We start from the raw sequence: 27,589 nt of genomic DNA on the forward strand, positions 1-27,589 counted from the left end.
GGCTTCTGCACAGTATAGAGCTAAAATAAGAGTAAATTAATTCTTTGCTTTTCAGTGTTTTTGGAGGTTTCATTTTTTTTCACGAATTATACTAAACCTGTCTGCTCTGGGTCATCTTAAACACTATTGTTCCATTGTATACTGTATTGTTTCTTTAATAAAGTTAAATATGTTCAAAGCAAGAATTCAAATAAGAGCAGTGGCCGCCCTTTTGAAGGTCAATTACTACGTTTCGCCATTGCTCTATACAAAACATTGCATTGAAAATTAATTTGGTTAATTTTTACTCAAATATTAATAATCTTATAAATAAACCTATGTTTTTTAAAGTATGAAAAGAGTTTAAAACATTTAATGAATACAAACTAAAATAAACCATTTTACTTTATTTTAACGCAGAATTGTGTTTATCTGTGCTAGCGTTTTGATTTGTAACAAAAACTAAACGCATTTGAAGTGTTGAGTTGTTGATTGTAGCCTTTGCATTTATGTTCCAATTTTTTTATTTTCAATCCGTTTTAAGTTAGTTTCACTAATGTTTTTGACTCCACCGTAGTTTTAGGATGACAATGGAAAGGAGGATAAAGTTAAAAGCACTAAACAGTCACATTACTTGCAAGATATGTCGCGGATACTTCATCGACGCGACTACGGTCACTGAGTGTCTTCATACGTGTTAGTGATATTTCTTGTTAATTACTCTATTTAGTGTTAATTGCAACAAAAACATTCTTAACATGTTATTTTCTAGAATTTATCTAACAAAAACATCTTTGTTTTATGTCAGACAACTATGGTTATAAAAATCAATTTACGATCAATATTTCTCCTGATATTACGAAAATTTTAAGTTTTTATTATAAACATAACACTAAGAAGTCAGAAGAAAGACTCATACAGCCAAAAAACTGTGAAAAAGTACCTACAAACAAAGTAATCCAACCTCTTTGATTTTAGTTTGTAAAAGCTGCCTGGTGAAACACTTGGAGGAGAATAACACCTGTCCAACATGCGACATAGTTATACACCAGTCCCACCCACTACAGTACATCAGCTTCGACCGGACAATGCAGGACATAGTGTATAAGTTAGTGCCTGACCTGCAGGACAGTAAGTATTTACTCAGACCGTATCATAACAAGGAGGATTTAGTAAAGTAGGTTAGCATTGGAGGTTGTGGAAGCAAAGCACGTATGCTTTGATTTTTTATCAATGTAAAAATGATTTTATTATGAAACTAAATGAGTCTTTGCTGATCAGATGGGGGTAACAAACTGATCTTATAAAAGTTCACTTTTAAAGAGAACAGTGTATTTGAATAAATGATCAGGACCACAAATCTTTATTGTTTAAAAATAAAAAATGCTTAACTCCTAAAAAACAGATAGAACTGTACTGTCCAAACTTGATGAAAAAAAAATATGGTGTTACCATTACCACCTCAACTAATGATGTTACAGCATAACATGTCTAACATGATTGGCCATAATTTCTAGATGAGATAAAGCGTGAGCGTGACTTCTACCGGGCTCGCAATCTGCCTTGCCCCAAGGATGCGGCACTCGCTGCAGACAAGCCTGGGGCTGATGAGCCTGAACAGCCAGACAATACTGACTGTCATAGGAAAGATGAACAGGTTTGTTACAGCTTGATGTATGTATAACCTGCATGGTTAAAATGGTGTCTATGAATGTGCTTGATCTGCTTCTACTGAAAAAACATGCATCATTTTTACCTTATGCATAGTTTGTCTAAATATCTAATGTACGATAATTGAAAGGCAATTTAAAGCATTTTATGATACAAATAATGCTTCCTCTTTATTACATAAGTAGAGAAGTATAGGTAATAATAGAAAATTCTATAGTTTTTACTGATCATTTACTTCACATTTCAGGTTAATGTATGCCTGGAGTGCATATCAACATCCCTGAGGACTCTAAAGCGCAGCTTCATCCGGTGCTCGGCTCAGGCCACCATTACACACCTAAAGAAGTTTATAGCTAAAAAGGTTTTAAGTGGCATGGAGAAGTATAGAGAAGTAAGTTTCAGTGCACAATCCGATGTTATCAAGGTGAAAAATTATAAACATGGCTGCCAGTTTATTCCGAAGATATATTGGTTATTTGAAATTGAAAAACATTATAAGATTTGTCTTTTTTAAATTATTAACATAAACACAACATTCTGGAGCCATCCTGATTTATCTACATTTAGCTAGAATAAGTCCACTTTTTTATGGATTTGTAGTTTTTTGCATTATGGCAAATAATAATAACTCTTTTTTTCTTTTCCAGATTGATATACTATGCAACGACGAATTACTAGGCAAGGATCATACATTAAAGTTCGTGTATGTAACACGTTGGCGATTCCGCGACCCGCCATTGAGACTGCAGTATAGACCTAAAATTGATTTGTAGGGAGGATAAAGGAATTTTATAAAATTTGAAAACTCAACATAACACTTCCCAATTAGATATTCGTCAGGAATAAACTAGGCCTCCTTATTTTTGAATAAATAAGAAACAGTATTGCAGATGGCGCGAAAATCGCTTCTGTAATTTTATACAGAAAATAATTTCAAAGCGTGTATGATTTAAAATTTCCATAAATGGATGTCTAGCTTACTGACACAAAAAATGAAACGTAAGGAAGTGAATAATGTTTGTATTGAATATTTCTAATATCTAGAAGTTTAATCTAACTTTAGTTAAAATTTACCTTCCACAAGTCAAGATGTTTTAGTTGAATTATACTTGTATTAGTTCAATTAATCCATATATTTTTATGTTTCCTCAAATGTATATTTAGTTTTTGTTAATTTTGTTTAATAAGTATGCTTCGGTTATTATTTGGTAAAACTAAAATTAGATTAATTGAATGAAATCTCCACGGAATGGTAAAAGTATTTACGAATTAACGTTTCTTTAGTTCTTATTAGTTAATGGAGTAATTAATAATTTAGGTTTAAAAAACAAATATTTAATAAAGCGAAATTATATTGATTGTGGTGTTCTTATTTTCCAAATGGGTCACATCTTTGGCAGACATTAAAGGCCTTAACTAAATTCGGAAGTTCTAAGTCGCTTTACAAGCCAAAAGCTACACTTTTCTTTTTCGAGATTCTTATTAATATGCAGAATTTTAAGTTACGCTATTTTACTTGACTGAATTAGATCATGGATCAATTACTCATTTATTGAGGAAAATTTTTTATCAAGAATTTTGTAAAGTGGAATATGGCTTTTACAGAGTCAGACATGGCCAGTATTATTGTTGAAAAAAAAAAATGAATTGGAAAAAGGGGAAGCAAAAAATATTTTATCACAGCAAAACAAAAGAATTATCGAAAAATATTACGTTTAATAATTCAAGAGTACCGGTTTTTATAATCGACTATCTTACAGTATCGATTTCAAGAACATCACTAGCTTTGACATTTACCACAACAATGTGTGTGTTAATGCGAGTTTATTTATAGGATTCCATGTGTGTGTAAAATGAAAATGGATGGCCGATAGATTCCCGTTTGGCACGTGAATAGATATTTTTATTTAATTATTTGTAATTATCATTTGTCCGTCAAACTGGGTGCCAAAACAGTAGAGCGGTTCCTCAGCCTAGCAGACGACAACTTTGTCGAAGATGTCAACGAAGACCTGAAATGTTTCCTTGCCGAAGGAAGAGTTGACAGGTAAACAATTTTATCTTTATTGTTATTCAGGTGCATTCGCTCGTTAAATTGAGGTTTTAGTCCTATTCTAATTGATTTAAGAGATTGTAAACGCTTCTGTGAAGGACTACTAAAAATGGTAGTAGCTTAATATTTTCAAGGTTATTATGTGTCAAGCGCAAACTAACGTAGGTCGTGAATCAAATGATGCGAGTCGAGATGACACCTTGAACGCTGATAAAATATGTGTAGAGCTGTTAAAAAGTGCGGCAATGTGCTGTTTCCGTGTCCGCTAATTACCGATATCCCGCACGCTCTCGAACGCTCATAACTCGCAATAGTTTCTTTGCTATAAATCACTGCAGTATCGCAATACAAACAAAGCGGATTTTTTTTATATTTTATTGGTATATTCTGGAAAACGCTGAAGGTATTTTATGTTATCATTTGAAGTTTCTGTACATGAAATGTGTATGAAAATAAAATGTTATTTTTTTTAATATTATGATTAAATAATCAAGACCCTTATTAATTAATGACTAATCAGTTTTAGTTCCATGATACCTATTATGATAATTTATTTTTCAGTGATATCTGAAAGATTCTTACTGTAAGTGAATTTGAATATTATTCACTCTTCATTGACATAGTCAATTCTAGTTCCTTTTATGAATCAAATAATCTGGTCTCAACATCACTCTACCATATTGCTAAAAAAATACACAAAGATATACATGGATTCATACATATTTATTATATTGATAGTTCATACATTTAATTTAAATCTTTTAAACGCAAAATCCTATTAACTTCTTATCATCCTAAGATAAAATTGTTTTCTTAAAATTATTTTTAAACAATGTCCCCAAACAAATCATCCATTCAAAATTTAAATCCCAACTGATGGGACAAACCTTGGTGATCCAGGAAGGTTGGTCCGTCCTTCACAACCTTCTTTGTGATCCAAGAAGGTTTGTCCACACCAAAGACAAAGCATTAACCTTAGCGTATCATTTCAGCGTGCTAGTGTTCCCTCCAGTGAGCAACTACCGTCGCTTCCTCATCCACAACTCTGTGGAACAGCTGGGCAGAGCTGACCTTGCCACCTTCTCTATAGGAGTTAGTGACGAGCGTCGCACTGTGGTCTGCTACAAGGAGAGATTGCTGAGGTAAGTTTTCTTGTATGAAGTTTATTAGAATTAATTGCAGCAGCAATTTTATGACTTAAATTGGTTTAGTAAACCAAGAAGCCAAGAAAAGACTGACATACATACTGAGATACATAGTACCTCTAGTTTAATTCCTATTCTTAAAAAATCTAAGGTCATAAAAATTTTGCAGAATTTAAGGTGTATTTTTGTATTAAAAATCCTACAAAAATACTGGTATTTTTTTATAAAGTTCACAATTATTATTTTTCTACTGCCAAGCTGTTATTTACGATGAAAATAATCTATGAGCATTAATTACATAAAATCCACATCTGTCGTATTCAGCTGTCATAAAAAACAAAAAAATATATATATAAAATATATCTACTGAAGTATATTTTACTGGCCAGTGTTATATGCATCATACCTAGCGTTACTGCACAAGATATAACAGACTTTACGGAGCATATCTTACGTGATTGATAGACATTAATAGACACGTAAAGTGCGCTCGCAACTAAAGCTAGAACACACCGGTATTTTATATCGGCTTTTAATTTAGCTATTTCAATGTAGCAGTTCAATTTGCTAAGCTAGCAATTTTCATGTGGTATCAAAATTGTAGTGATATTTTATGATCGGTGATAATTCTCGATAAACCTTGGCTCGGCTTTTCTCAACTGTGACAAAGAGAAATAGCTAGCAAACCGATGTTTATTACTAGGACTATATACATAAAACTGTATACTATATGTATAGTGTAGGTACTTCAATCGTGCTTTTATTACAACTCCATCGCATGACATCAGCGCAATTCGATCTTCAAATTCAAACTTCGATTTAAAATTCTAATGTGCCATCACCAAAGTTCGTCGACACAAAAAAAAAAATAGATCGAAGGAGTTTTTATTCAAAGTTGTTTTTGCAGTGATGAAGCTTGCGCGCGACCAGCCATGGGCCTGACACAGACTGAACGTGACGATGCCACCATTTCACAAGCAGGTTAGTTGTATTGTGTATTTTATTACAATACACATAAGGCCCATACAATATAAACTTACAAACACATCCTAAAGTTGACTATCACACATTAATGAAAATATTTGTACCAAACAATATCATAAAGCTTTGCGTTTACGAACATCTCACAATATTTTAAATTCACAATAGAACAAATTGTATCAAAGGTCTTATAAATGCACCTGGGGCTTCCCTTTTCGCTCACATTCCTGCGAGTGTAAGCAAGACAAAAAATGTACCGTTTTGAGGTAAATGCACCCAAAATGTGAGTCACATCATGCAACGGTAGAGTCCGATTTGATGTTCGTGTTATTCAAGATTTTAATTGTTGTCTACGCATTTCGATACATATTAAAGCAAATTATGACTATCATTTTTGTCAAGAAATTGTAGCGAAACGGGCAGAACTTTTTGCCTAGCTTTTTCATAAGAGTTCCTCTTCAGGCAATGCAACTTTCCTATTTTGACAAGCAGGAAATATTGCACACTGTACTATTCAAAATCATCGGAATTCCCACGCAATTTCTATCGTCCTACGGATATAACAATCTCGCAGAACATAAATAACAAATATCCCTACGTGTTCTATGATACCAGGAACAAGTTGGTTTCCGCGTAGAAAGGTCATTTGCGACGTAACAGGTCACCGCTTTGCACAGTTTTAGCAGGGAGACACAGAGTTAGGGTATATGCTGGAATGAATTGTTATGGTTCTTCAAATAAGTCCTAGATTGTGTTTTCTTGGATGTTGCTTTCCTTTGTAGAGAAAGAATAGCTCGATTCTTTGATGGATGGCCTCGAGTGTCTTAACCATAAGAAATTGTCAAATTATCGATCAGACCTATCGCCAGTAGGCAAATGGAAGCCTGATTGTGATTTGGTAACTCATTTCTCTGTAATGGAGCCAGTAAGGATATGTATTCTATAAAAACTGACTTTATTGAAAACCTCATAACGATTGACTGACTGACCACAAAGCCGATGATTGTGGCTTGTGGTCACCATCTGTAAACTGCTTTTGGGTTTTCCCTCCAAGTGTAGGAATTGTATTAATGGCTTTTAAAGTAGGATAAGATAACATTCTCCATTTATTTACAAACAGTGTAGGACAATTACACAACATTGCAATTAAATGTAGCGAAAAACTTCCGCGCGTTATGAAACCCTACATAAAATAAAATAATAACTTTTATATTATTTGTATCAAACTGTTCCCACAACTTTCCCCGGGGTTCCGAATGTTTGCATGTCTGTTCGTCGTTTGGTTCACGCATGTTCGGTGTGTCTGAATGAACGCTCATGCAATAAATTCGTGTATCAATGACTTTTTTGATTTATACAGGCTGTGTTTGATGGATAGGCACGAAGTTCGTGTTTTTTGTTAGTGGTCTTCTAGCTATTAGCATAGCATTATACGTTCTCCATGTTCATGTTCAAGTTCTGAATCCATTTACCTATATACGAGGGAACTCAACTAACTTGCACTACACTTTATAAGAGTAAAAGTTTTATATCTACTAAATACTGACATCCTGTATACATATCACAAAATTGCAAGAAAGTAGACGTTATCAAAAAGCTCATCCTATATTCACTACGATTGTCTCATGATAAAATACAATACAAAATGTATACACAGGCACTATGAGAACTTCGACGAACTGTTGTAGTTCTACCGTATTTTCATCAGCCCCTAAGAATTAAAACTTAAGCTCGTGGTCATGAATACTTGATATCGATTTAGACATCTAGTCACTTAGCATTATTCAGTAAATTCAAAGTGATATATCATCCACACCCACTCACGTTAGGATCAAAGGTGATTTCTGACGGGCGTAGGCGGTGCTCATTCAATTAAGTGCTTAAAGACCAAATTATATTACTCTATTTATCCTGAAACCAGTCTTTTGGATGATTGGTGGACATAAGACTTGTCTAAAGGTTTTATACTCCTGAAATTAATCCAACTTTACCGGAAAAGCTGATGATTTGTGCAATCATCTTTCCACCTTTCAGAATCCAGTTCCTTTACTATATTTGCCAAAAACGACCTTCTATATACTCTGATACATGAAAATGTATCAATTTTAGGTTGGTCTTATTAGCCTAACGTGACTTTATATACCTCTGCACCACTGCTTCCGTCACTTTTGTAGTTACGAAACGGAAAATTTTGTCGCCGTCGTGTTCCTGCTTTGTGCTTCTTACTTTAGATATATCGGATACTCCTTGAATTGATTCCATATAATGACATGTTTCAACATCATATTTCGGGTCAAAGCATTACCATTAGAGGTTGACCTGAAAAACTTTTAGGATATTTGAGTTTTTTCTTGAGGGTGTCTTCCTTGACCTTTCCTTGTAATTAGCAATTCGTCCTTCACAATGCCATTACCCATTATAAACAAAAAAGCGGTCCAGCACACGAAAATTCCAATGACATAAGCGCTGATGCAACTCAACCGGCTTAGCGGAATGACCGGGCCGCGAATGTGGAACACGGAAAGTGAAAGTAGCACGCCTTGCTGCTGAGCTTTTAACTGCTATGCACTTGCCGTTTGTCTAGACTGTTGCCATGGTTTTGGCGCAGTACTGCATTTTAGTTTTGAAAGATTTTTTGTAGGGCGTAATCGGTTTCGGGCGTAGAATTTGGATCATGGTAGGCCTGTCAGCTCTTGCAGCTCCCAGAAATAAAATTCAGAGCATTTGGCAAAGGAAAAACTGGGTGCTTATTTTTCTAGTGCTTTACTTACCGAGAAATAATTGCTGGTTCTAATTTTTTGCATAAAGGGCCCGTTTTTATTTTGATACACATAGCTACATCCATCACTATTCATACTAAGCTGTTGTGGTAAAGGTGAAATGTCATTGGTGTTGATTGAACTATCGACCTTTCGGGTCGTGCCTCGGTCTTTGCTCAATTGACATTTAATACTTAATGGTATTATGTATGGTATATTTAGTGGCATACTTTAAGAGTTATGTAGAATAAACGTCTCAGCCATTTTGGAAAAACTTGAATTTGAAACATTATTTGGATTTTTGGGATGTCCAAAAGCTCTATTCCTAAATAACTAAAGTGGCAAAAGTTGGTCTGTTTCACATACACTATGCATGCGAACTTCACAGATGTAAACCAAATAAGCTATTACTTCTTTAAGTAAATATTAGTCTGTTTTGTTTAATAATGCTAAAGCGAGTCAGCAGTGTTTACAATGTGTGGTATTGACCTCTTCGTTTGTCTTTTATGACTCATAGTTTTGTTTGAACTCGTAGAAAGACTGGCAAAGTCGAAAATATGGAAGACGTTTTTGCTAACGTTGGCTATGATGATAATCGTGCCTGTAGGAACTATGATTAGATATCAGTCTTATTTCTCATAGCTATCTTGGATCTGTGATTTATCTTGATCTATGAATCATACGAAGATTTTCTGCGAGAAAATTCCGGCAGCATAAATTCCGCCTTTGCTCGAAGTCTATTTAGGTGTTCGATGCATTCAAAAAGTGGAATATTCGATCGCCGCTCGCTTCCTTGGTGGGAGCCTTACGTAGTAGGAAAAGCTTGAGCATTATTTAGCCGGCAATCGTTTTCTTAATATATGTTGTAGGAAATGCAATGCCAGTCCATCGTAATGTCAGATGCTCAAGTGATATTTCCGAGTTCAATAAAAAGAAATGCTTTGCTGTCTATGTAATAGCTAAATCTGCCGGTTTGGCGAGGTTATTTTAAGGAAATATAAAGGAACATACAAACATCCGAATTAAGAACCTGCTTTGCTTGCTGAAGAACTTTTTGGGAAGTCGGCAAACAAGTAAACACAAGCATAGTGAGAGCAATTTTGTTCATCGTCCTTTCGTCTGCCAATGAGATTGATTTTACTTATTACTTTTTTCTGTTTGGATAATTTTAGGATATTCATGGTCAGCATTTCTTATTTAAAGCTTATTTATGTTTTGAATTAATTAATTTGTATTCTTTTAACTCGTGATCTCTTCTCCATCCATCTTTTTCTTTGCTCTTTGTGTCCATTTTGATCAATTTCAAAGTCACCGTATTCTACGCGAGTCTGTTACAAACTTGATTTTTTATGCAAAGTAAATAGCGTGTGTAGACATTCTGCAAGCATTATTTGGGCTTATATGTTCACGTGGCTCAAATTAATCCAATTACGGTGAGCCGTCTGGGTGAGGTATAATTGAAGCTTAAATCAGCCCTCATTATGCTAACGAGCGATCGGTCAGGGCTTCGCATGCGTGATTCTGCGAAATTATTATTTAGATAATAATCAATTTTTTTTTGGGAATTCTAAAAGAAACAAACTGCCGAATTGAGAGCCTCCTTTTTGGGAGTAGTTTAATTTTTTTTAAAGAGTTTCATTAGCCAAAGTAGGAGGATTTTATGTATTTGGTTCAATTGCAGAATTTTCAGATTATCAAGTCTATGTCATTAATAGTGTCAGTACCATGCTTGGCCAGACAACAAAATAACCGTTCATTGAGTGTCGTCGTCTTTACCGCTTATTAGTGTCCTTAGTTGCTCGGAACGATAGCAAAGTATGAATTATACCGCTTTGTAACAAAAAAAAAGAAACATTTAAGTAAGTGATTAATAGATCGCATAGAAACTGCTACTAAACACATATGATTGGTTTATTCTTCATCATCTACATAACACTAGGTGAAATATAAATAAAGATCTTTGAAACAAACATCACCAAAATCATATCATAGGTGGTCGATTTTTTCCTACAAAGTTAATATAAAAAACTTCAAACTATAATTTCTTTAAATATTGAAGAAAACTCCACTACAAGTGTCTTAGTTTGCTAATATTATTCGAAGGAAACGTGTCTCAGGAAACGGCGTCACATGTTTCAAACACATTCGTGTTTCGTACTATGCATATCGTATAGGGCAAGGAGTGCGGCTGGTTCGTAAACTATCACGCTTCCTGCTCCTACTGGGGCAAAAACTTGATAATTCTTCACTTTCTATGTTTGGTATCGAAGGGCGTAGAAGGTCTGTTCTATTCAGTTCTAGAAAAGTTGGTTCACTTTGTGGAATTGTTTCATCATCATCATCACCGTGCTTTTTGATTTTGTTTGCGTAATACGTCTTTAAGCTTACGGCCTCTCGATCTAGTATTTTGGATCCTTCATATAAAAACTTGAATTCCTGAAGCTTATTATGTATTTCGTTTTAATAATTATTATTTCCTTTCCTCAGTTACTTTAGTAAAATGATTGTACTAGCGTATGTCGCCACCTCGCTTCTTTCCTTAGACCTTCTGTACTTGATTAAGTTGCGGTATGAGCTAGTTATCAGATATCGGAAACCTAACATCGTTTTTCATACTTTATTGCGTCAGAGAATTAGTAGTTGCAAAGGTAACTTGTTGCAGTTACAACCAATACAAGGATTAGTACCTATTGGTGTAAATTACATGAATGACTTCATTTCTAAAGCGTAACTTATTGCCTGGGACCAGTAAGTAATTTCGTGTTTAAGGTACGGTTCTTTATCAATGTTAAATCACAAAAATAAAGATCCAATGCAAAAGTAAATATTTTACAGAATTGCCAACACAAAATATCCAAATCGCGAAAAAAATTCAGATGACCGTCATCAACAGAGATCAAAATCGCACAGATCGTAAAAGGAGATACCTTGTAAGTCTGATTGCAAACGATTGCACCACAGCGATCATGTTGTAGACAATATTGCAACAGCTGTGGCTCAATATACGAATGAAGCAAATGTCGCTTTCAGTATTGCAGTATAAGGATTTCATGTGTGGGAAGCCTAATTGAACGGGAGTTGTTATGTAAATGAGGCGCCGTATGTATGAGCTAAGTAGTGCTGCACGACTTGCCTACTGCGATAAGAATGACGATGATGATAGTGATAGTAATCATTCTGTAACTTTAACTCATGTTTAAGGGGCCTTGCCTACTATAAGTACAATATTTGATCAGTCATGATCGCAAAAAGCGAAAACATCAAATCCTCTTCATAAAGTAGAGGCGCAAAAAAACCTCTGAGATTGTACACGAAGTAACTATTAAGTAATCTGTGATTATACCTGTTATTGGGCATAGTTTTGAACGACGATGTCCAGCTAAACAGGCAATATGTCCACTGGTTTTTATCAAGCTACTACCTACAAAAGAAACTGGATATGAAGCGTCCAGTGCCTAGGACACATTACAAATAGAATTTCTCGAACAGCAACAAAAGCCGGTACAAAAACATCGGAAGTACCAATTTTGCATGATGATGAATGCCCAATAAGCGGCCGGATAACGAGATAATCTTCCCTGATCTGCACTGTGTCGTAAACCTAATGCAATAGCTAGTACAAAAACGTGATTGTAAAGCTTGTTGCCAGCATGGGAACCACGTTCACTGCTTGATGTAATAGTGAGAGGTCCACGCGGTGCGAGGTTTTGAGAGACATTCCAATCGCTAGTGTAGGAAATGTGGCAGCTTGTTCGTGTATTATATTGGTGTACTAATTTGACTTAAAAGTTTGTTTTGAAGGAATTTAGAGGATTTGACTCAGTGTTTTAGACAATAATGACTGTTGCGAGATCTTTCCCGTTTTCAAAAAATTTTAAAACTTTTTGTATCCACAAGGGATGTTCCCTATTGTTCTGCGTCAGTTCGTTTCCTCTCCTTTCCTCTTACATTGACATATCTAAGTCCTGATATTGCCTTATTGGGATTATTTCAACAAGTGAGATTCGTGTTCCTAAATGCATTCACGCACATTACAATCTAATTTCCTTACACCTACGGAACAATAGCTTTTGCATGTTCATTCGTGTTTTATTTTCATATATTTTTACAATGTCAGCATAATGGACTGCAACGTGACTGTCTAGTGCTATATAATTAAAAATACTATTTAATAAGTCATTGTGTACGTGATCGAGTGCGATACTATTGCAATAGTATTTCGCAATATTGAATGAACTGTTTATCTAACAAATCACTCTCTTTTAAACACTGAACGATAGTTTTATTCGTAAATCCCGAATGAAAACAAGCAGACTACATACTTAAATCAATTTGCATAATAAACTACTTGTAAATATGCGTACTTACGGTTCAAAAAAATTGGTACATTTTAAGCAAATCACTAACTAAACAATGAGTATATAACACACCACCAACACATATATATATTTTTCTTGATATCAATGCATTTTTCTTACTTGTTAAATGCTATTGGCCAATCAATGTGACCTGATTGTCCAGGGTGCATCTGGAATACAAAACCCACAAAAGTGCATATCAACTAAATACGTGTGAAGGCCACACACGACTACTTTTAAATAAGCAGTTTTCATATCAGTCCCTGATGTCACAAAATCATGGTAACTTTATGTAACACTGTTTCGCAGCAGCGGTGGGAGGTTGCAAGCCGGCGCAAGCGACGCGGCGCGCACAGCCTCAGGAAAAGATCAGGTCGGTATCAACAATACTTCCTACATCATTTATTGTTTGTTACTCGTCAGTGACGGACGTGCGCTAAGCCCTTTATCTTATCAGTGTTTTTATAAAGTGGACTGTGTAGTGCGGTTATAGTGCTAATTTGTGGTTTTAAGGTCGTTCTTCGATCTTTGGATGTGCTTATAGTGTCACTGTGTAAGTTTCTGGATTGGGTTTAAATTTTTTTTTTTAATCTAAATAGTATGTTGTTATGAAATTTTAATGAGGTCATCATCATTAAGCACACAACATGTTATAAGAGTGATGGTAAAATATGGTGTTACCTGTTACTGTTATTCTTCTTCAACGAAAGGACTTGATGATTTAGCCCTTATTAAAGAGGTCATCATCATCATCATGACATAAACAATATGTTAAACATTTTGCCACATGACGCCATATGGAATGACAACGCCTACCCTTCAAACCTCTGAAAACTAAGTGAAGGGTCACTATCGATCAAGGTGCTTTACTATCAATAACTTTGACAATGACAAAGAAATTGTAAACGAATGGAAACAATGAAAAGGCCTTGTACAACTCAGTACCTAACGATTGAGGAAAATAAATACCCAGCTGCGCATAACGTAAAACATATTTACTTACAAGCCAATGAGTATTAATACGTTTCGGGGAACGATGACGCAAATTCAAACAATTTTACATACTTATTACAAAGAGGTTGGGAATTTTACCTAATCAAATACGGACACAAGAAAGGTTAGGTTTTATCAACGTCATTTGTGGTTTCTTTCAGTAGTTTTATAATCGTTTCTTATCAAAGTAAGCGAGATACGAATGTTATTGTCAGCATGATTCATTGTAAGATTGGTAAGAACTGACTTCCTAGTCTCGGATAAATTCGTTCTGGTGCCTTTAGAGGACAATTTGATCGTTCGAGTATTTGAAAAGGTTAAATAATTCTGTATAAATGCAGTTGCAAAGTTCGGACTAGCAAAAATATTCTCGGATGGTAAATCTCGGGGAATCAAAATTACATATAAAAACCGGCCAAGTGCGAGTCGGACTCGTGCACGAAGGGTTCCGTAAATTACAGTTAAATCAACCTATCTCAAAAACTATAAGAGATACTTTGATCAAACCAAAAATCGTTGAAAGAGTTAATTAGCATGCATCACCTCTATTTTTTTTAGAATTTTATACCCCGTAGTTATAAAAATAGAGGGGGGGGGACATACTTTTTACGACTTTGAGAGCTGATATCTCAAAAACCGTTCACTTTAAGAAAAATGTTTTTTAGAAAACTTTATATCATTTTAAAAGACCTTTCCATTGATACCCCACACGGGTATGTACATCGAAAAAAAAAATTTCATCCCTCAGTTACATGTATGGGGGGCCCCACCCCCAATTCTTTTTTTTACTATTTAGTGTCATATTTTTGTAGCGGTTCATACAACACATATTCCCATCAAATTTCATCACTGTAGTACTTATAGTTTCCGAGTAAATCGGCTGTGACAGACGGACAGACGGACAGACGGACAGACGGACAGACGGACATGACGAAACTATAAGGGTTCCGTTTTTGCCATTTTGGCTACGGAACCCTAAAAATGGCTTAATAAATTGGTTATAGATTCTCTGCAATCTGCATTCTTGACTGGTTCTGTATTACAGAGAACATGATTAAAAAATTGTGACCTTTACTCTTCGCTTTATAAAATGGATAAATAGTAACATTACCAACAAATTACTTAATCGCTCACCTTTCAATACTTTATGACCTCTTAAAGTTCGAAATGTCATTCTACAATGCAAATCAAATAAATCATACAACTTATAAATCATGTAAATAAGGAAATTACACAATAGAGGTGTACTTGACCGCTTTTTGCGGCGCACCTCTAATATTATCGAGATCGACAATTGCGCCTTCACTAGTCATTGTATTGAGATGAGAGGCGTCAAATTGCAGATCAGTTACTGTTAACGTATTATTTATTGCAAGATCGATATTGTTAGTGAATGATTCATTAATGATGTTAATAATAATGGCATTGTTATTTGTCTTATTAAAGCTAAGTATTGCATTGTCGTGAAGAGTAACCTCTTTGCAATTTCGATCGGTATTTTCATCAAATGTTTTGCTGGCCGATGTTTACAAAGTGATGTAGGGCAGTTTTAATTTAATACAATCAGCGCTGGCGTTGTTAGTTTAAAAGCCTGAGGTTTACCAAAATTATACTGAAATTCTGCTTATCCAAACTGTATGGCATGTAGTCAACTAGAAGTCTTCCTGCTTACCCTGTTTAAATCTCCTAAGCAGCACAAAAGCCTTCCGTATCCTTATAAGATAAACTATGTTCATATCGTAAGTAGAAATGCAACACCTAGCTTGCCTATTTCTCAAACTAAGGCATTACGAAAGCACTGTTAGCCAATAGGCTAAAGCTAGAATGGCAGTCTTGCGCAATGTCGTAAGTTTCCGCAGATAAAGCCCTTTCTATGGGACCCCTAACTCCTATCTAGATATTGTTCGAACCACCTAGAACATAAAATTGTTAAGTAATTGAAACTACTTTTTGCTTGCAGACTCTTTTTTATCTTGACCTGTAATCTTAGATCTTTTTTTGCACTTTGCGAGAATATTTTCGCGTCTGAAAATAAAATGATTTATAGCTAGAACGAAGAGAAAATAAGTGGCTTATTGCAAATGTTGACATCGTCAATGGCCTTCACGTTAAGTGGTCAAGTGATGTTATATTTTTCACTTGAATCATCTTCGTTTTTGCAATGCGTCCTTGGTCCGAATTGCAACAGTTTACATTTCTTTTACATAACATTTAATTAGCTCCAGATATTGCGATCAAGATAGTGACCGAATAAAGTTGCCAAACTTGTAGTTTTTTTGAGAGAACTGATAAATATCTAGGTTATTTTATTAATTAATGATTTGACTTACCTTAAAGTAAAATGTGTTAAGGAGGTTAATACAGAAGGAATGCTTGATACAAATCATTTCATTGTCGTTATTTATAAGCCATCGAATCAGCTGTAGCTGAATCAGAACTAACAGCAAGAACACAAAACAAACAACATAAACATATGGAAATAATGATACAGCCAATCATATTACAAAATACGATTACCAAACTAGGTCCAGACAAAGAAGTGATGTCAACAACATCAACATTCAATTACACAAACCGGCGAGTGGCCGAAAACGGACGAAAGTGTGCCACGGAGAGAGGGGCACAGCGTTCGACTGGCGTTCGCTGGCCTTGCCCCACTTAGGGTTACGTGGACGCCGTAATCGCGTACAATGAACGTGACAGCTGTTTGATTTTGGTGATGATGATGACTTTGATAATGGTGATGGATGTGGATTTTGAGATTGCGAGGTGTTTTTCGGATTGATGTCAGATGTCAGATGTGGATGCTGAATGTTGTGTTATAAAATGGTTTTAATAAGAGGGAATCTTTATTGATTAGGAAATATCCTTATGTATAGATAGAGGGATAGCGATTTGTGTTTATTTGATTTCATTTCCTTCCCGTTGTTGCACACTGTAGTTAGTAAATACATGAAATGTTTACATTCAATATATTGTTCTCAGAACTGGCTCAACGAAACCTCGTCGCCCTGATCGCGCCGTGTATGTGCCGCGTGCATTACGCACCGCGGATAACGCTCAGCCTGAGGAACACAAGGAGACCAACAACCACCGCAGAACTAGTCACAGCGCGGAAGGAACCAAGTGCCCTAAGTCTCCCGCGCCCAAAGACAAATCACAACACGGCACCCCTAGGAAATCCATAGACAAGACCTACTGCAATGTGTACACACCACCACATCTCAGGAATCAAAGATCTCAAACGGCCCCAAGCATAGACGAACCTACATCGAGCGATACAAAGGAATCCGTGCCTTCAGGCTTCCAAGTGCCAAATAGTGATAGTGCAATATCTTTTAGTGATAATAGGTTTAACGACATAGAAGTAGGCGAGAATTTTTATATAGGAGATTATTTCGCTAACGGACAGTTAGGGTTCTACAGCCCGAACTACTATAGTGAATACGCCGATAACAGTCGCGAGAACGCGGCCGATAGCAGCGACTATAGATCAAATGATTCCGACGAAAATATGGCGGTGAACGAATCGAATCAAAGCAATAATATAATCGATAACGATTACCCCTACGCTAAGGACGAAGATGTGGAGAAGAATGAGTTGAAGCGAGCGTCCCAAGAAATTAATAGGAGTAGCAAGAGAATTATAAAACAGAGCTTCCATTCTGACGTGTTGGTTATATCGGATGCAGTTGAGAGTGAGCCGGAGAAAAATGAGCCTGAACCAGTTGTAGAAGAGAAAGTAAAAGAGCCTGAATTGAAGAAGTCTAAACCTAAATTAGAAGCTAAAGTATCTTTGAAGCGGGAAGAGAACGATTGGGACGCAGTTTTTGATGACAGTGGGGAATGTCTGGATCCTTCGCTTCTTGAAGAGTTGACAACTACAGTTGGGAAAGTTCACATAACTAAACCTAAGAACAGTTATGATCAGTACCAAACGCGAGGTCAGCAGCTCTTCAATGGACCTTACGACGAAACGTTCGGTCATGTGGTAGAAGTGTATGACTTTCCTAGTGAATTCAAAACGAACGATTTGTTCTCATTGTTTAGTGAATATAAAGACACGGGTTTTGAAATTAAGTGGGTGGACGATACGCATGCGTTGATCGTGTTCAGCAGCGCTAAAATTGGTAAGTTGATTTTTGTTTTATACTGTTTCAAAAACTAGAGCAAAATGTTTTTTTTTCCGTTTATGCTATTAGACCTTTTAGTAGTCGGTTCAAGTCCGGTAGGTATTCTATGATATTATTTCATAAATTGCTCGCGCTCATGAATATAGAAACAGATAATTACCACTAGGTAATTTTATGGTTATTACGTATTAGTATAATAAAGCCATTATATTGACCAAATTATAACACCTTATGTGCTGCGTATCTCGGCCAGTTGACTGCCTGTAAATTCAACAATTTGAATCTTTATGTAGGCATGCAGGTCATTGCAGGTAGCAGAACATGGACTTAAAACCTTCTTTTATGGGAAGAATTTTCAACTAAGAATAGAATAGATAAAACCTTATATACACTTAAAACCTTATAAGAAAACTTACTCGTCCTTTACGCTCCTTTTGCAACACGGCAATGTTGACGATTTAGTTACGATGATGCCTTTAGCAACATAATATAATCGGAACGAGTTCCGACGCACCGATCGACATCAATAACATTCGTGACCTCGATGACGTCCAGTTACGCTAGAACAACCATAACATTTTATAAAGTATTATTGCAAATTGTAAATTTTATATTTATTTTCTTCATAATATTTTCTAGATGCCCGCTTCACTTCTGTCCCAATACTCCTAAAATTATAAAGCTGAAAAAAATGTTTAGTTGGACTCCCTAATCTCAGCTAATATCTAATGGACCGATTTGAAAAATACTTTCTGTGTTAAATAGCCCGTTTATAAGTGGGACGCGGGAATTACATAATTTCTTTACAGATTCTACGTCTAAATAATAATAATCTTATAATTCCCATGCTTCTTCCCCTGATGCTTATCTTGTCGTGACTATGGATTCTGATTCAGCTACTATCGATCGACTTTCAGTGTACTTTGATTCAGGAGCTCAGTGCTCTTGTCACATTCGAAAGACGATAAGATACTTTGTTTTGTAATTGTTATCTTTAGCTCTAAACTTTGCGATACATTGTTATTGTCGTATTAATTAGTTATCTTTAAAAAAAAATTACCGATATTATGTTATTGTACTCCGTCACTATATTCTGTATTTATTAAGTTGCCTCGATTCTTAGAATGATGACTGACAACATTTTTATCGGTTTTGTGGTTTCAGAGTTGCAAAGAAATAACCTTGGTTTCTTGATTGTTGTGTTGTGGTTATAAAGTTAATCACTCTGTCTCCTAATCTGTGAAGACGAACCACTGCTTTAAGTCCATTGAATTTTCGTCCAGCTAACGTGTGAATCTATTTTCAAGTGCAAGATTTATCAGCGTTATCGGGTATCGATATTGTTAAGATAGCAACTACTCGATAATATTGCAAAGGTGTTAACTCGCAAGTCGCAAGCAATCTCGTCAAGTGCTATTTTTGGAGTTTATGAAGTAAACATTGGCTGGTTTAGGATAATACGTTTGGATGGTTTGCGGTTTGCCCAATTCTCCATACTTTTTGGAATATTTCTTTGAACACCTTGTAGTTTAATTGTACATAACAGCTTGCAATGCCCTATTTGAAATAAAATTAGGATGATTGGCGTTAGTGGTTCTGCTTTGCATAGTTTAGCTGCCAATATTTATGGGGCTATAGACAGAAATATCGAACAGGTCTTAATTCTATTGACAAGATACACTTCATTTGGAAGTAAAATGATCCATGTAGAATTTTGTATTCCGATTTATGTATGTAGGTGAGCGTAAATAAAGCGCTATTTGCATTAGGGCTCGTATCCAATGCATATGTAATGACCGTTTCAAATCAAATGAAGTCAATAGAGCAGTAAAATCTAAATGACACCATGGAATTAACTTACCATAACATATTCATTGGGTTTGGAAACATCGGAAAACTTTCGCGTAACGTAGTGTTTATAGTTTACTCCACCATTGCATAAGTGAGCATAATACGGCAAGTATGTAAAGTCGTTAAAGCGGTTAATTGACCGAAATGGTAATTGTATGATGCGGCTGCGATGCGTGCGTTACCACCTGATTGGCGCGGTTTCTATTAGGCGTTCGTTATGCGGCGATTATGGCATTGGCTGGTTATATCTGTATTATTTTATTGTAGAATAGCAATAATGTTACAACCTTTTTGCTATTTATTTATTGATTTAGCTTGGTGTGGCCTAATGAAGGCTAACAGACTCCCTTCCCTTTGAACTTGTTTGTATTAACACCAGAAGCTATACCTTTTGGTTGGATTCGGGGTTTTCGCGACATCTCCTCCTAGGATTGCCACGATTTCGCTTCCTGCTATGTAGGACCCACCTCGATTGAACTTTGCGTTAAGTAAAGGGGTACTGTGTGCTTCCGCAACTTTAGATACGAAACGTTATAATCAGTTTTCCTAAGGGTAGGTACCATGAAAAATATGCTTAAAATCAAAGCGATTTTAGATATAGATTGGTGATGAGCAGTTTATTGCGTTTCGTCTATCATTCTTTAAAGACCTATTTACATCTACTTTAATAACAAACTTTAAGAGCAAAAATTGAGAGGTTCGTTGATGACCTATTATTAAACTGACAAAGTTTTGTGAGAGTATTTCAAATGCTGCTTTACAATAGAATCACAAGCATCCACACCTAGAATCTTAGTTCGTGACCGGGCAATGCAAACACAATGTTTGTGTAAGGATTCATCATTATTTATTATGTACCGCTTGAGGTGTGAAGTGATCGCCATGGTCTGACATATTAATTTGTTTCGCAAACTATTTGAAGTGACCGAATGGTAAATATGAAGAGTAGATGTATTTTTAGCTTCCATCTACAACTCTACACGCATAACTTTAAAATGTATAAAATTCATTCGCAGATTTGTCGAACTATGCAAACCCTTTTTTTAATCTTCTAATCCTACCCGGTTTATATTGAATGAAACTGTGGTGACTCTTTAGAAGAGCCGAACTTATTTGACAGTCAAAGATACCATGTGCTGTATAGTTTCAGTTTGTCAAATAGTGAATGTAAGAAAGACTGCTTACAGAGAAATGGGAGTCGGAAACATTTCTGCAGACTGAAAGATATACTGTTTATTGGGATTGGGTGCTTAGATTAACTCATAATTCTTCGTTCAATTTGTACATAATTCCACCTTCACATACAGTGAATAAAGCACAGAAAGTTTCATAAGATGATCGATGCGAATTAGATAATCCACGTTGAACACACGCGGATTACCTAAGCGCTGCACCTGCTAATGCAGCGAATGCACTTTATCAGCTCCAAGTTATCACCTGCGTTGTGACGTAACACGCAATGCATGTTACGAGTAGTGACGTAAGCAGTGTTGCGGAGTGTAATGTTGTTTTGTTATTATTGATGAAGTTATGAGTGCGGTTAGAGGACACAGTGTTTATGTTTTATCAGATTCTACTTGCATATTTTGATTTGCTTCCCAAGGAAATAAAATTAATTTGTTTCCTATATTTACTGTCTCGATCGTTAAATATTTTCTCTGTGGGTCTCTAAACATGTTCTGCATCTTGAATTACGACACAAAACGATTGTGCACTTGCTTACTTCCTGTCTTTATTGGTTTTTGAAAATTCTGTAATACATGGATGACATACGAATAATACAAAAACTATCGAAACTTGGTAAATTATTCGCGAAAGATTGCGTAATCTGGAGTGATCTTTATGCATAAAGAAAAAATTGCTACGACATAATCCGTCTTACCACAAAAACTTTTAAACGTCAGTTTATGCCTTGTCTAAAAAAATGACAAATTATGACGTTGACATATGGTTCATTTTGCAGCCAAAATTTTATTAGGCAAGTGTAAAACAGGGTTTAAAGTTTTTGTAGTAAGGCCAAATGTATCATGTATGTAACATATCGTTACAAGAATGTCGAAATCCAAATCTGTGTCGAGGAGACAAAAATTTGAATGCGCCTAACAACTGTAATTGGCTCTTGCAAAACAATATCATAGGAAACCCGAAGTGCATTGTTTGCTGTTGTGCAAGCGACGTTCCTAGCCTATTGTAATACTGCATCGGTTTTTGTATAATTTCTTTGTTTATTCAAACATTGTCGACTTCCAGCTGTTAATGTCTTTAATTGATTCAGTGGGCTTCATGGAATGATAATTGAATAGGAAGTTTTAGATTCAGCTGAAAATAATTTAAGAACATACAATACTGTTTATTTTCAATTATAAGCACCTAACTGAAATCTTTAAACATTCTAGATTACTGTTTCGTAAATCTGATCCAAAGAGAATAGCCAAAGAATTATATTATTTAGCAATAGGTCGAAATCTGCAAAGAATCTCAGACAATTTTTATCTCCAATTCTTTAAAGCAAGACTTCTTTCAGACCTTTTCAATCATTCTCCTTCCTCATTACCAGTGACGATTCTCAAGTTAACCTTATTTAATGACCTCCTTTGACCTTTACAGACCTTCCGGCGTTAAACCGCCTATCCACACGTAAACCATTACGACCAATGACATTTAGACCTTCTTTGGGAATATTCACTTTTGCCATTTTGATCTTAATCTGAAGAAATAAATAAATAACGTACAATTATGGTTGTTTAGGATGTTTAGCACGTTTTGTAACAAATATGGCGCCTTGACCAATTTTGGGATATGATATAACATGTTTACATCTCACTTCTCGATAATATTTTATGACTCCGGTTTTGTACCTCAGAAAGATTAGTCCATTCGTGAGGATTATTCAATTTTCGATATCCTTTATTGGTTCTGACGTTTAAATGGACACACGCTATTATAGAAAGATTTAATTTCGCCATATCAGGTTTGCTGCCTTGTTTTCACTAAAAACCTTTTCTTCCTCGCTATTAAAGTCTCGATGTCATAACTTGGTTTACTTCGCTTCTTACACTATTTGCTTATCCAAGCTTATAATGAAATCTTTTTTCAGCCATCGCAAAGCTTTTTTCTTCATCGACTGTTCTAATTTCGAAATGAAGCTGTCACAGTCGGTTTGTTCAACTAATAAGCGTCACTTGAGTAAATACCAGAACTTCTTTGGAGGTTCGTGCAACTTGCAAAGTTAAGTAAGACGTTGCATCAAGTTTGCAACTGAGTGCAATTCACGAGGCTCGTTTTAAACAGGATTACGTAAATATTTAAGCTGGAGATCAAGATCGGAGAGATGGTTTGGTAACTGCAATTTGCAAGTCACGTTGTTTTGGTTTAAGGGATAGGTGGAAGCATTTTTTTGGTATTAAATTTTTTTAATAAGCCGTCATCACGTAATAAAAGTTTTGGAACCCAGGAGATAACACAAAAGCAGAAACATTAGCACTCATAGAAATAATAACAAAAGTGGTGCAGATCTAAAAATAGCTAGACGAAATCAAAGTAAATAATACTCACAAAAAACGCAACTGTGAAGATTAGCTTTTAATGCGTCTTACAGCATCCATTATTATATCTGTTTCAGTACTCATCCATTTGTTTAGTTCTTTGCACCACACACCGCTTTCAGTTTCATTAGCGTGTCCTACTTTGTAATACATCGCATTTTTTATTCAGAACGCGTTCCATCGCCGCCTTGAACTTGAGCTGACACAAACAGATGCTTTCAAAACGGCACGTGTATTGCGAAAATGAAAGAAAACAGATTACGTATCGCCCGTGGTACGAGCACATGTGTTTAATGGGCTGACCACGAAGCATTCTAGGTCGAACGTGGAATGTTTTAATGATATTGAATTTGCATCTTGAGATTTCTCAGATTTTAATGCTTCCTCTTCCTTATTGCTTGAAGATATAGGGCAGATTTCTGAACGGGCTCGAAGGTTTGGAATGTTATTAAGGTCGTATTCCACTTAAGGCGAGGAAGTGGTCAACAATAATAGGGTAGTGTCCAGGGTCGAAATAATGAAATAATATTTAGTCCGCTTTTTAGATAATCAAAAAATATTGGATACGTATTTTTTCTTTTTTTAATTAAACATAAAATGACAAAGATAATACGCTTCAAAAATTAGGAGTGGGGGCCTTTTACGTCACAGTCTCCTGAAAATTGTAGCAACTTGTGACGTCACACTCAACTTTAACACGCTATATCTTAACAAGTTCTGATCCAATTTAAAAAAGAAAAAATACGTGTCGCTTAATTTTGGACAATCTACAAGACGGACTAATTATTATTTTTTAGGAAACTACCCTATTCCATAACCGGCACGCGCATCTAAGGCGCCAAAAGGGGTCGGAGCGTCTGAGCGGGGCGAGGATAACAATACGCGCGCTAGCTTATAACTAAAAGTCGTAAGCGACAAAATGGTTTTGTAATTTTATTATTTAGAAATGATAATTTGATAAAAAATCCTACTACAATTTTAAAGAGTATGTATATACTCAACTACTAAAAAAGTTAAGAGGCTTTAATCGGTCCCGTTTGCCCATAATATGTGAATCTCTTTTTAAAAAGAGGTATGTTTGATATATTTTTCTCTGTTATAAAAGTTACCTAATCATGTTTCTACAACTAACAAAATAAGGTTTATATCATGAACTTTCAGGTAACCAAGTTGTATTTTGATCCGTTTTGTATTTACTGAGAAAAATTGACATCCTTGGCGCCAAAAATTCCAATTCGTCCTCTTAAAAAGCTGTATTGTTTTGATTGCTACTTTTAAAAGATCTTTAATTTCATCTGCATTGTTCGAGTATTATTATCAGTTGCTACATTAGCTTAAAAGCACACAAGAAGGAGCAGTGGTGGATTTTAGTCAATAAAAGTCTAACACAGAACACTATTGGTCATCTGCTGATTTACCATAACATAAAATTGTAGGTATGCTCTCTGTAGTCTTATTGGCACTACTTTAAGAGTAGTGGTGAATCAGATCTCCCGCGGTGAAACAATGTATAAACTTTTGATGCAAATCCCTCGTTTCGATGTGGGAGATCCTCCGCGGTTTCTATTTTTGTATTTAATGTTATGATTTGAAGGTTCTCTGCGTCGAGGTGCTAATTTGGTATCGTGCTTGCGAGTGTTATATAGTAGCGCTCCTTGGAAAGGAATTTATGCCGCTATCAACATTTTAGTGGTCTAGTCGCTTTAATATGCTGGGATTATTTCCATATCAGAGATTCCTTCGACTATGGATTTTCAATCGTAGTTATATGTATGACTCGTGTGTTGCAGATGTTCATTTGGGGATGCATTTCTCCCCAGGTGGTTTCATTGCTATCATTTACTTATAGCAAACCGCGGAAGATCGTTGAATTATTGTATAGCTTACTAAGCTGCAGCCAAGAGAATGCGTTTGTGATATAACAAGTGACACTTAATGACAGCTACACTCTTCCCAGTAGTTTCGAGAAAAATGCTCTAATTGCAACTGTGGTACGCAATGATTACAGTACTAGCAGTGAAAGTATACTTACGTGTAAACCTTAAAAAGGCAGGTTGGTTGTTAGACAATTACCGTTACGTTTCTTGCTTGATCACCACCTGGTGATGATACAATACGAACATTTCCTATTGTAAAATTGTTAACAACGCCTAATTTGCTTTTTGTTGTGTCGACTTCGTTTAATTGAATGTTATGTCTGCCGTTAAGTATTGTTTGTATACGGAAATCTTCCGTTTTGGTTTGACTACTATTGACTGATGTTCTATTGTGATGTTTAAGCTTCCTTCTTTCTTTGAAGTTGTAGTGAAATAAAAACTGACTTTAAGATTCCATAAGTCAAATTAGATAACTAAATACCAAGGAAATCTTACTAGATGATTCTGTCTGTATTATCGTTACATGTTTCATTATGCACGTATTCTTATAATTGTCTAAATCGGTCTACCCTTTTCTATTCACGAGTCCCAGAAAGCTCAGTCAATGCCATTGCAGAACCCCACCTGCCACCCTTATTTTTTTTAACCTGATAGAAAAATGAAACCAGTTCCAAGTTCATTGCTTCGGATGCGAGTGACAATTAAATCAACAGGTTTGTGTCCTAGATGCCACCTGTTCAACATCTGCCGTTGCACGGAGCCATAAAATCATAATTTTAATGAGCACTATTTCCTATCGAGCGTGGTTCGATAAAAAGATAACTCTGTAGAATCTTCCAGACGATTTTTCTATTAAAAATGTTTGCCTGGATCCGGATCTGAGAAAGGATCTCATGAAATGGCCCTTTGAAAAGGTACCTATGTTAATTGTTCTTTCGGAAAGCGAGATCACCTTGCCACTTGCAAAATGAATTTTATTAGGGGCATTTACCAAAGTTGGTAGCGACTTTTGCTGAGATAACGTTTCCCAACAAAAGTACTTTTATAAACCCAGTGATATCTCCTGATGCGGCCTGCGTTGTCCCGGTCCCGGTTCTGGTTCGCGATTGGCATTTTAATGAATGCAATACAATACATTACCTCTGTGCTTACCAATGACGGCGATATGCTTTTAATATTCCAACTATTTGCCGGTTGGATTTGGCATGTGATTCAAAACTGCTGCGAATTTATTTAAGAGTTGCAAAAACTTATACGCATGCAGTGCGATGAGAATGGAGATATCAGGTTTATTAGATCATAACATGCCTTTCGCCTTGCTGCCTAGATCTTGAGACTTAACTTGCCATTCAAATATAAACCCAACGTCTAAATTATAATATCTTCACAATCTGCTCTAATTTCAAGCATTTTGCACACTTAGGTAATCAATGTTTTTGCAATATTAAACCTTTTTGGTGTTGTCTTTGCCGACAGGCCATAGATGTACACTTACGCAATGCAGACTTCATGGTTGAACGAACTTCCACCGTACATTTTTGGCGCGAACTGGGTTGTGTTCGAGTTTATAATTTTATAAAATTAAATTCCTACATGAACATTATACGCGTCGTTGATTGCCGTAATGAGGATTTTATTAGTAACATTAATTTTAATGTACAAAAATATTTTCATAGCGAGCAGACTTTGGCTTAAATAAGAATTTTGTTACTGAACTGTGATTTAATCATCTTTGTTTAAATGAAAAGTTCTTAACAGTTTTATAATGAAATTTCACTGTAGTATTAGTAATAAATTGCCAAAAAAATTCGCTTCCCCATAGATAGCATCATCTAAACAAAAGACTGTCAACAATGCGACAGGTGTTATTTCGCTAATTTGCCGCCATTTTTTTTCTATCCTTGCAAATAGCGACATATCTTTCCGTATTCATTATAAATTCACAGTTAATTAGTGGAGTTTCTACTTCTGGTACGCGGCAATGATATTGCGTTCATATGCAGTCCGATTTGGCTTTGCATGAAGTTGCATATGCTTATGTATGTATTGGGAAAGACAACTTTCATATTACTCGTGTATCGGACTCGATTTTTCCTTTTGTAGGGCGAGCAGGAAATACCTAATTGATTATACGGCATTTGTGCAATTTTTCGTTTCCTTAAAGTTCGCAGAATAGTTTTATAGCTATTGGAAATTGGAACTGCTATAAGTAAATCAGAGTACAACAAAAATTTAATTTAATAG

At 35.6% G+C, this 27,589-nt stretch overlaps 2 protein-coding genes across 4 annotated transcripts in view; both read left to right on the forward strand.

The window, feature by feature from the left end:
* The first annotated feature begins 439 nt into the window (after positions 1 to 439).
* On the forward strand, positions 440 to 2,653 carry LOC110371396 (polycomb group RING finger protein 3). The gene is made up of 5 exons (XM_021327621.3): positions 440 to 675; positions 958 to 1,110; positions 1,497 to 1,636; positions 1,898 to 2,041; positions 2,298 to 2,653. Exons 1-5 carry the CDS (start codon positions 564 to 566, stop codon positions 2,421 to 2,423), a joined length of 675 nt encoding a protein of 224 aa, XP_021183296.1. The 5' UTR covers positions 440 to 563; the 3' UTR covers positions 2,424 to 2,653.
* Positions 2,654 to 3,459: 806 nt separating this feature from the next.
* LOC110371348 (coiled-coil domain-containing protein R3HCC1L) overlaps positions 3,460 to 27,589 on the forward strand; it is a 30,567-nt gene continuing 6,437 nt past the window's right edge. Inside the window, exons 1-6 of one of the 3 annotated variants that reach the window (XM_021327534.3) lie at positions 3,461 to 3,697; positions 4,265 to 4,286; positions 4,696 to 4,845; positions 5,756 to 5,829; positions 13,256 to 13,319; positions 16,925 to 18,069. In XM_021327534.3, coding sequence (XP_021183209.3) covers positions 5,781 to 5,829; positions 13,256 to 13,319; positions 16,925 to 18,069 — 1,258 coding nt within the window. In that variant the 5' untranslated portion in view covers positions 3,461 to 3,697; positions 4,265 to 4,286; positions 4,696 to 4,845; positions 5,756 to 5,780. Of the gene's footprint in view, positions 3,698 to 4,264; positions 4,287 to 4,695; positions 4,846 to 5,755; positions 5,830 to 13,255; positions 13,320 to 16,924; positions 18,070 to 27,589 lie in introns of all 3 variants that reach the window. The other 2 variants (XM_021327535.3, XM_021327533.3) reach the window with 2 other exon arrangements.

The sequence above is a fragment of the Helicoverpa armigera genome, chromosome 23, assembly GCF_030705265.1.
Source record: "Helicoverpa armigera isolate CAAS_96S chromosome 23, ASM3070526v1, whole genome shotgun sequence".
NCBI lineage: Eukaryota > Metazoa > Arthropoda > Insecta > Lepidoptera > Noctuidae > Helicoverpa > Helicoverpa armigera.